This window comes from Anopheles maculipalpis, chromosome 3RL (genome assembly GCF_943734695.1).
Source record: "Anopheles maculipalpis chromosome 3RL, idAnoMacuDA_375_x, whole genome shotgun sequence".
Taxonomy (NCBI): Eukaryota; Metazoa; Arthropoda; class Insecta; order Diptera; family Culicidae; genus Anopheles; species Anopheles maculipalpis.
The window spans coordinates 81,072,329-81,083,090 of NC_064872.1; the positions used below are offsets into that span (position 1 = coordinate 81,072,329).

Below are 10,762 nucleotides of genomic sequence, written 5' to 3' on the forward strand. Positions count from 1 at the left end.
AAGTGACCAAGGCGCCGATCTTCACGCTCCCCCGTAGTGAGGACTATCCAATGGCGTGGTATCAACTACTGTCGTTCCGCTTCAAGAAAGCAATTATCGCTTAAAACTATACATTGGTAAAATTAACCATCATAATCATAAAAAATAAATAAAAAATGTTTATGAAGAAATTAAAATTGTAGCGATATACGACCAATTACTTGCATAATAACCGAGTTACAGTATTGGTAACCGATACAGTATCAAAGTCTAGTTAATTTAAGTTGAGTTAAGTTAAGTTTTAAGTTCATCATCATCATGTTGGCCAGCACTTTTAAAGAACACGTCGTCATGACATGGCCCGGTTAACAATAGATCTCCAGGACTGGTCTCCCTTCACCTGATCCAGCCAACGAACTCGCTGTGCTCCCCGACGCCTCGTGCCGAACTGGGGGTCGCTGACGAATACCTTCTTGGTGGGGCATGTGTCCGGCAGCCTCATAACATGCCCCAGCCATCGTATTCTGCCGGTCTTCGCAACCGTCAGGATGTCCGGTTCTTCGTATAGCTCAGCAAGCTCGTGGTTCATCCTTCTTTTCTACACTCCATGCTCGAGCACACCGACAAACACTGACAGCAGGACAAGTTTAAAGTTAAATGTAGAAAAAATACAAATTTGTGACATATTTTCACACGAATGGCCACTTAAATAAGATTTGTTTTCCTCGATTTCTAATTACATTTATCTGAGTTGTACAAAAATAAAAATTGATCAACGCCATGACCTTACTTTTACATTTTCTATAAAATTAGATAGTCTTATTATATTATTCGTCTTTGCCCGATAATGGACAAGCAAAACGAAAATCAGCCAAACTAACGAATCTAATTTATATCATTGAACTTGTAAATAAATTATTAAAAATAAATAAGTTAAACTACACTACTAAAAAATAAGAAAAGCAAAACTCAAAGGTTAAATTTGTTTTTTACGTGCTAAAATTGTTTCATTAAAGTGCACTATTTACTCATTTTTATTGCAAAAAATCTGAGACGAATGAATAATTCTTAGTGTGCATGGCTATAGTAAAACCCTGCAACACCATGATGATTAAATCGTATGATAAAACAAAACACAAAAGAGAAGAAAATATTTGAACAAAACTTGCAAAATGTCACATCTTCTAAAATATGTAAATTTACATCTGTTCAAACGACCATTTAAGCTTGACGACGTTTGTGTTACTCATCAGAACGCAAAACTAGCTTCCAGCAAAGGTCAAGCTTAAACCTCAAGCTTATCAGCTCCTAATGAAATCATTGGCCATTCATGAAGAATTTTTAATAGAACAAAGTTTTGGCTTTTAATAACGTCTGTGGCTTGTATGGGCACCTCCAGCACACAAAACATCGAAGGTCACACACATGCATGTATGTATGCTACACTGGCACCGATTTATGGATGTAAGCTGTACAAACATCCCTCCACGATACGTATGCTGCATCTCTATGACCAAATGGTCGGGTAGCGCGTGAACGAGACGAAACACTCCAAGGCAAGCCAGCCAGTACCATGCGTAAAGACGCGCGCGCTCGCCTATTTCAATGCTGAGAGGATCTTTGTCTTGTGTGCGTCTAGCAGCGATAAATTTTGCATGATGAAGGCTTTGATCGGGTTTGGTGCTGTCAGTCGCGCTACAGAGCGCTCCGTGCAAAGATCTATTCCGTGTTGCGACTAAACAACATCGCGTCCCGCTAAAGCAAAACAGCAGTACAATGACTACCGAAGTACCGTATTTTACCAACACAGCAAACGGATACGTCCCGGCAAAGTTGGCCCACCGTAGCACCAGCCTTCAACCGTTGAAGTTGTTTCGCTTCGTGCTAAACCATGTCATTCCCGACACGGTGAGATTTTTGGTGCAGTTAATCCCACTGATTGTAAGTGGAGTGATAGGGCTTGTGATGCCGGGCAAAAGGAAATCCATCCACGGCCATACAGCCCTTGTTACCGGCGGTGCCAACGGTTTGGGACGGGCATTGTGTCTTCGGCTAGCCCAAGAAGGTTGCCATGTTGCCGTGGTCGATATCGATATGGCCGGTGCCCAACGAACCGTAGAAGACGTGCGCAAGCTTGGTGTTAAGTCGGAAGCGTTTCTGGCCGATATTGCAAACTACGAAGCGGTGGAACGATTACGGCTAGAGGTGGAATCGAAACTTGGTCCGGTTGATGTGCTGGTCAATAATGCTGGTCTGCTGGCGGTGCTTTCGCTCAGCGAGGGTAAAGCCACCGATCTGGAGCGCATTATTAATGTGAATCTACTATCACATTTCTGGGTAAGTTGCTTTGCGTTTCATTCGGCTATTGGATTGGATTGACATAAATAAGAGTGCTACAGTGGTGATATAATTTTGCATTTTTGTGTGTGTTTGTTCAAACAAAGTGTGTGAAAAATTATGTACAAAATTGTAACGAAAAAAAATTTATGCATTGTACCTCAAGGTGAAAGTGTTCTACTGTTCGAATGTATACAAAACTACAACCAATTATAGACATTTGATCACTTGTCTAATTGTGTATCAACAATTATTCTTTAGTTGATCAAACAAAAAAAACTGCAAATGGTTTTGGTGATAATTTGCTTTTTTAAACGTGTTTATTTGATAACTCGAACCAAAAAAACCGCAAACCTGCTTTAAGAAATTACTGAAACGATGGAAAGTAACAGACTTTTGTGATTCAAAATATTTATAGGTAATTATACGTTAAAATTCAGTTTGAGTTTGATGGCTAATTTTCAAAGAAAAAAATCCCATTAATAAAAAGCTACAAAAACTTAAGTCGTTGTTCAAAACCTCAAAACCAAAAACCTCAAAATCAAATCCTAAATCATTATTGACTTAAATGAGATTTTTTTTTAATTCCATACAATCAAATCACATTTTATGCCGAACCGAAGCTTCCACGATTTATACGTAAAGTTATAACAATTCAGTAAGCATTGGCTTATAACGATCAAATGTTTATGTATCGATTAACTTTAACAAAGAAAAAATAACATTGTAAATGAATTACCCTTTCCAGAAAACTTAAACTGTATCGATGAACATCAGCTTATTCTTTCATTCCATGGCAATACCATGTATTCCATCCAGTCAAAATCGCTTTACATTCATATCACAGAAAGTTTTTAAATAATTTTATTTTATTTTCTAAATGATTATTACGGTCCAGTGCCGTATTGTCCACACCGCTTGTGTTGACTAGATTTTTACAGATTTATAAGGCATTTCCTCCTTATTCTTTGCCTTATCCCGGGCATACTAGGTTAATTTTTCAAAATTTTATAACTGTCAATTATTGGTGAACAGAAAAACCTACCGTCAAGAACACTTATGCAACAACGTTTCAGGCCAATGTGACTGTGAGAGTGAAGATTGTTCCAAATTGATTCATGTAAATAGTGCACATTAACCTAATTGGCGAACGAAAAATCCGGTGAGCACTTTTTTTTCTTGTATTTTATTCGTATCACCCATATCTGCGGTTCTTTGGGGTTCTCTTGCTATTTTACATACATCTACTTCACCTTAACCCTTCAGCTTCGTCACCCTATAGTGCCTTTTAATCTTACGTGGTTTGTTTCGTTTCACTCACAAACACACGCTACACAAACACACCTTGTAGACGATACGCGCCTTCATGCCTGGCATGATCACTAGACACCGTGGTCATATCATCGGTATTGCCTCAATCGCAGGTAAGTAAGCGAAGGTCAGTGCACTTTGCAAAACGCGAGCACCAGCACTGCACATGTGCAAACTGCAACAAAAACCTCCAAACCCGGTTGGCCTTTACGGCGAACGGTACACGCAAGGTCAACTGGTTTCCAGAAGCAGGCTAAACTTATGCGAGGTACACTGCTTTTGCAGCTTACTTCCCGGTGGGACGCTTCATTCCGTACACGGTAACCAAGTACGCCGTCCGGGCGCTAATGGAATCGCTCAATAGCGAGCTGCGGATGGATGGGCTGGACAATACGGTACAAACGACCTGCGTCTATCCGGCGCTGATTGCAACACGCCAACAGTTCATGGATATGCTCGACAAGCTTAAGTACTGCAAAGCAAGCACCCACAGGCTATAAATTAGACGATGTTACTAATTCCCCTTTTTGGACTAAATCACCTTTACTCCTTAGTTTCCTGAAGCGATTCTACGTGTTCACTCCAGAGCAGGTAGCGAATGAAGTTATCAAGGGTGTCCTTATCAACAAGCGCGAAGTGTTTGTCCCGAACATTATGGCACTGTTTAGCAAACAGTTCGAGTAAGTGCTGAATGCCGCCGACAAAACATTACCAAAAACCATAGTCTTGCACACTGCCAATGTGTTTTTCTTTCTAGATGTTTACCGGCAAGCCTTAGGCATCTGCTGGTGTCCTGTGTTATGCGGGGCAAAATACCGAAGCTAACGGTACGAAACTAGACACCCGTGGCAACCTTGAAGCAACGGTCCACAGTCTTCAATTTTCACCGCGAAAAGTACATCTGAAATAAGTAGCAAATTATCCAAGACATGACGCAACTGGGGTGCAGCAGCGCAGCAGCGAACCAAACAACGTACAAGCATCGCACTCGCCTCAAACAACTTCTCTAATTCACCGTTAGCCAATAATAAAAAAAGTATGAGTAAATCCGCCACATGCATCTTCTTCACGTCGAGTGAAATGTGATTGACTTTCGATTAGGCAAGCTCTGACCAGTGGGCCAAGCCTTCAACACTGGGGGAGTGTGAGATGACATTGAAATGCCGATTTTTTTTTTCAGTAGTGTTTCGTGTCTGTATTTGCTTCTCTTCTTCGTTATTTCATTTTTACAGACCATCCGTACGTTCATCGATGGTATGAAGCAGCGCCGAAGAGGACACATTCTTGCCGTTAGTTCAATACTGGGTATGAAGTTGTAGCACTTTGTGCCATCCTCAATGAGCCGAGGCAGCAGAGAGTTTATTTACAAAAGACTTACGGTTTGCATTTTTGGAATTGAAAAATTTCCTCCCGAAAGGATACATCCCGATGCCCCGAGCCGTCTCCTACGTTGCTACAAAGTTTGCTGTACGCGGGATGATGCAGGCACTGCAGCGCGAGCTTGCGATGGATGGGTTTGGTGAAACGATTGGTGCCAGTACACTGTTTCCAACGTTTATCGCCACCAGGAAGGAGCTGATGGATCTGTTGAGTGACTTAAGGTAAGCGACGCGTATAAATCGGGTTTTATCGCAAACGCTGTTTTAACCGATCCCTTATTCGTTACACTCCTTTTTATTTCTACAGTTTTGATGAAAAACTAGCCATACTAACGCCTGAAAGTGTGGCGCACACTGCTATCGAGGGAATTCTGCGTGGAGATTCGAGTATCTATGCTGCACCATTCTTCATTCGATTATTCTTGTACCTATCCGAGTAAGTGGAGGACGAAGCATTTTTTTTTTTTGGCAGCCCTGTAGCCTTAAAATGATATTTTGTTTGCTCTTGTAGGCTTCTACCCAGTGCGTTGTCTGCTCTTCTGATTGAAACGGTTATGGGCGATGTACCTTCACTGATGGAAAGAAATAACAAAAACTGCAAATGAAACGCAAGATCCAATTGAATGAGTTTTTTCGAACAAAGTTTTATCTTCAGCACTATTCTATTGTGTCAACGTGGAATATGTGATTCCCATTGCTTCATAATTCATAGTTGAATCAACGAATAATTCACAAACTCAGGGTAGCTGTTTCAAAAGAACAGCGCATGTTTGTTTAGCAAATTATGTTTTATTGTTCTATTATGGTGTTCTGGTTTTATAAGATTTAAGTGCAGTACCATCAACAAGTCTTTAAGACATGCTGAGATTATTTAAACATGATATATGTACGATCATGGCTCACAGCCATTTCGACAACGCGTGTCAATAATACTAGTTTATTACTATCCGCCAATGTTTGGTAAAGTTATTTCTACTCGACGACAAAAGATACAAATCAGAATTCAAAAACAAAACAGCTCAAGCAAAAAGAAACGATTTGAATCTTTTAATAATAAAGGAAAAATAAAACAAGAAACCAACTAAAAAGCACGACTCTTAGTTATTCTCATTACATGCAAAAAATTAATTGGTAAAAGCAAAAAAACGGAAAGCATATTACAAGCAACTTACTGGACGTATGATGACTGGCCTCCCAGAAATGAAAAACTTGTCAAGAATGATAAGAACATTATTATTATAACCTCCTTTAAGCTTCAAGATAATTAATAATTAAGAGATTGGGTAGTGTCATCCGAATTCTTCAATAATAAGTATACCTACTTCGAATGCGGGATAAATCAATGGCCATGCAAATAAATTATTGCGTTACACGCGTGCTAAAACTTCCTTAAACAAAAAAATGGAATTCCTTAATGCTTATTTCACATTCATTTGTCTGAATCAAACCTCAAAAACAGAACACTATGTTTGTCACCGATCACTGGAATTAGCTACGCAAGTAGGCGCATTTTTTTTTACATCTGAGCATCATCCGTTCGTCAGCAACTAACGCGAAAAAGGTACATCATGTTCGTTGTCTATCAACACAAGTTTACTTCTCCCGCACAGAAACAGGTCGTCTCAACGAGTATCTTTCGTTCGCCAGCAGCAGCCAGCAGTGAGAGGCTATTGAATCAAATTCTTCGCCACAGAAACTGAAAAATTCGTGAAAATTCGATTCTCCCCCATTTGTTCACCGCGAGTCAGCATTCCCCTTTAGATGCACAATTGCCAGCAAGATCAGGCAGCGAGCTTCCACGCTACCAAGTTTATAGCTGATGGATTCGTCCCTTCGCGATAGATATAAAGTAAAAAAGGCGGGAAGTGAGCCTACTAAGTGCTACTGGTAATCAATATAACAAAAATACACCGAAACGAAAAACCGTGTAATTAAATACTAATGTAGCGCAATCATGGAATTTGCAGACATTGATTTATTCATGGTTAGGGGGTTTTGGTGTTCCAGTGACGAGGAGTTTGATATAAGCTTCTGATGGATTCCTTTGAATCCATACTGACAGTATTGGACTTATGGAGAAAATGCACCGATCTGAATCTCGTTGAAATTCGGAAAAACCCGAGTCAGTCAGCCAGCCAGGTTCTTCCTAAATTTGAGACTTATTAGTGATGTTCAACTCTAACTTTCAAAGAAAAGTATCTACGTAGTCTACAAACTGAGAGAGTGATAGGGCGACTGTCATCGATTTCTGGCACCAAGCTACCGTGTTACAATACTTCCTCCAATATTTCACAGTCTAAGTATGTAGAGAATGAGAAAGAATTAAACTGTAGTTTAGAGAAAGTACTTGCCAAAGCAGTCTAATGGATTCGAATGAAAGTGAACAGCAAACAGTCACATTTTTTGTATATATGTATGTATGTTTAAGAAACAAATAGTTTTATTTCCCACTCCTTGCTTTCGCTAAACTCAATGCCAACTTCTTAGCCGAAATAACAACGTGCATTGTTGCAGCTTGTTATCGCTAAACAGTACTATTTGTAGAACTGTCTAACACGCGCCGTACCGCATTAAAAACACTACTTTTTCTCGGACCATCCAATCACCTTTGCTGCTAGCAGGCTTGGGTAGCCGGCAGCCTAACTACGTCCCCTTCTGGTAAGCTCCAACAGGGCTAGTAACAGTTTCCCAACCACCGACACCTAACCAGCTCATTTGCAGCTGCAACTGCAACTGTACGCGACTCGCGCGATCAGTTACGGTCCGGTGTTTGTACGGAGTGGTTCAAAACGAGGCAAAATCAAACAGCATTGTCACGATACCTATCGCGTTAGTGAGTAAAAACAGAAGCTAGCGGAACGTGTGTTTGAGTGCATTTTTGAGTGCAGCAGTTACAGGGCAGCAGGTGCAGCACAATGCAAAGTTTACATAACATCGGCCAAACGCCGTACCAGAAGGCACTGAGCGGGAAACCATCATCAGCCTCCAGGCAGAAAACGAGCCCGCTCGAAACGGTCAGCTTTGTCGCGTCCGTTGTGTTTGATGTTGTGACGTTTTTCGTCCTGCTGGTCCCGATTGTTGTGCAGTTCGTCGTCGGTCTAACGCGCAAAGCTACGAAGAAGAACGTTTCCGGCTGGACGGCACTCGTTACCGGTGGTGCGAACGGACTCGGGCGTGACATCTGTCTGCAGCTGGCCCAGACCGGTTGCCATATAGCCGTGGTCGACCTGGATCATGTCAACGGCGCACAAACGGTGGCCGACGTTAGGAAGCTGGGCGTGAAAGCACAATTCTTTAAGGTAAAGGTTGCATAGTTTTGTCGCAAACCCCGATGCGAAAAGGGGGGAGGGGTGTGCTTTTGTTTGTTTTGTCTGCTGTTTTGTGCTTCCTCATTGTGCTACCTTGCTAAGGGCTTGTTATTACCTAACATCGGTGCACCGCAACTAAGCACCGTCGCTAGAGTGAGCTAAAGCTATTGAACCACCCAGTTGCCAGTGCAGTGATGGTGCATAACCGGGGTAATCAACTGCAACTAGTTTCCCCCCTCGTGCTCTTTCGCCGACTGGCTCGTTGGTGCGGCTATGCTGCAGGCCTCACTGGCGACTTGATGCGGATGCAACTAATGGTCCACATTTTCCCTTCCCTCTTGAACAGGCCGATGTTTCGTCGTTCGAGGCCGTTTCCAATCTGAAAAGAGAAGTTTCTACCAAGCTAGGTCCGATCGATATTCTCGTGAACAATGCAGGTGTCCTGCCGCTGATGTCCTTGCGCGAGGGCACCCCAGAAGATCTAAAGAAGGTGATCGAAATCAATCTGCTGTCCCATCTCTGGGTGAGTAAAAGGTGATGGAGGAGTTTTTTTTTTAAGTAAACGCATCCAAGTAAACGCATCCAATAATTGTTCCTATTTCTCATTTGTCCCACACCAAACTCCAGACTCTACGCCTCTTCACAGATGACATGATCCAGCGAAAACGAGGACACATCGTGGCGATCGCTTCAATAGCCTGTAAGTGTCCGTGTTGTGGGCGTTTTATTCTGAGCTTTTTTGGGTATTAAAACAACAGCTTTGACTACTTCGGCTTTGTTTCGCAGCATACCTGCCAATTGAGCGTATGATTACATACGCCGCCTCAAAGTACGGCGTCCGTGGGCTGATGGGCTCGTTCACCAGCGAGCTGCATAATGAGGGCGTTGACGAGTTCGTTAAAACCACCACCGTCTACCCGGCTTTCATCAAAACACGGCTCGAGCTGATGGATGCACTAAAGAAAATGGGGTAATAATATGCGTACGTGTGATGGAATGGCATTGCTTAAGGACTAACCAATTCAATGCTTGCTCTATTTTTAGCATCAAACATCGAGTTCCTATCATGCGCAGTGAAGATGTGGCTCGTGCAGTTATTGATGGCATTCTTTACAACAAGCAGTACGTGTACATGCCGAAAATAGTTGGTCCTTTTGTGGGAATTTATGAGTAAGAAGAATGTTTAAAAAAAGTCACCATCGAATAATGCAATTTCACAAAATATTTTATTTTCATTTGTCTTAGGAATCTTCCTTCTCCGGTGATTCATTTGGCAAAGAGATGCTTACTTAGAACGAACATCCCGAACGTTATGGCACAATAAGATTATAATTGTAAACGAGCTGCAAATTTCACCTTAATTTTTTGTTAGCCTTTATGAATTATTCTAGACCTTTTTCCTTATAGTTCTAAAAAGAAATAGGACTCTAACCATCTTTGAAAAATTTTATCGGTGGAATGTCTCTTAACGTTTGCAGAATTCATATTGTAAAATAGCAATCTCCACATAGCATAGCTCAGGGATTTTGTAAATTTTTGTTGGACTACCAATGACATTTAATATTCAAAAGTTAAAAAAGAAACTCATTGCTTATGAGTCTCTTCCATTTTTTCGATATCATAGGCGAGGATTTTTCTTTAAGATAAAAAAACGGACAAAAAACAAACAAAAAACCATAAATTTATGTAAAACCAAACACAACTTTATGTTTGTATATTGTACATTTGTATTATATTAAACGCAAGATCTCAGGAGTAGCAAATAAATTTGGAATAATCTTTCTACTATCAGAAGCTTCTTGAAAAAATTACTCATGTCACTATGTTAACAATTAAATAAATATTCATCCTAAAAACCGAGCATCAAATCATCATCCGAATCAATATCATTTCATTATTTATTTCAGCCGCCGATGCAATAAAATTAAGCCTAGTAAATAAGAATATGGTAGGCATGCTCAGAGACGTCGTTAGCAAAAGAGCAGCAATTTTTCTGTGATGGTCTGGAGGGCCTCCTGGCTTCTGAGCGTTTGAGCCTCCTGATCTACTGTGGTATCTCTAGTTGTATTGGAAACACATAGTGCTGTATCCTATCTATTTCAAACTGGTAATCAAGGATCGATATTGATATCGTCTGAGATCTTCACTGACTGAATTTCTCGGTGTTTCCCGATAAGGTATGTCTGACTGAATGTTTATCAAACTTCCACTTATTTCATAGCTTCGTAGACGCATCATAAACTTCAAAAATCCACAGTTCGTTATCCTACCGTCAAACTAAACTGCAAATACATGGAAAAGAAAAATTCAGAGCACGGCAACTGAAATTTTTAATTTCTTAATTTTTGTTAACACACACTTTTTTGCCATAATCATATATATTAGTACGTTTTAAAAAAGCATAGAAAGTCAGTACAGAATCTGCATAACGTATAAAGCTTACGAAAT

At 40.8% G+C, this 10,762-nt stretch overlaps 3 protein-coding genes across 4 annotated transcripts in view; 1 reads left to right on the forward strand and 2 right to left on the reverse strand.

Annotated features, from left to right (window-relative positions):
• LOC126561840 (putative ferric-chelate reductase 1 homolog) overlaps window positions 1–10,762 on the reverse strand; it is a 261,537-nt gene that overhangs the window by 162,548 nt on the left and 88,227 nt on the right. The window lies entirely within an intron of this gene.
• Window positions 1–10,762, reverse strand: part of LOC126563500 (uncharacterized) — a 109,439-nt gene that overhangs the window by 53,270 nt on the left and 45,407 nt on the right. The gene's annotated exons all lie outside the window — the stretch shown is intronic.
• On the forward strand, window positions 1,756–5,232 carry LOC126562552 (17-beta-hydroxysteroid dehydrogenase 13-like). Of its 2 annotated transcripts, XM_050219097.1 has the most exons (5): window positions 1,756–2,316; window positions 3,668–3,740; window positions 3,913–4,096; window positions 4,182–4,307; window positions 4,385–4,466. In XM_050219097.1, the coding sequence occupies exons 1-5, from the start codon at window positions 1,756–1,758 to the stop codon at window positions 4,464–4,466; spliced, it is 1,026 nt and encodes a 341-aa protein (XP_050075054.1). The 2 variants fall into 2 exon arrangements, with proteins under 2 accessions (XP_050075054.1, XP_050075055.1); XM_050219098.1 differs by lacking the exons at window positions 3,668–3,740; window positions 3,913–4,096; window positions 4,182–4,307; window positions 4,385–4,466 and adding exons at window positions 4,860–4,932; window positions 5,045–5,232.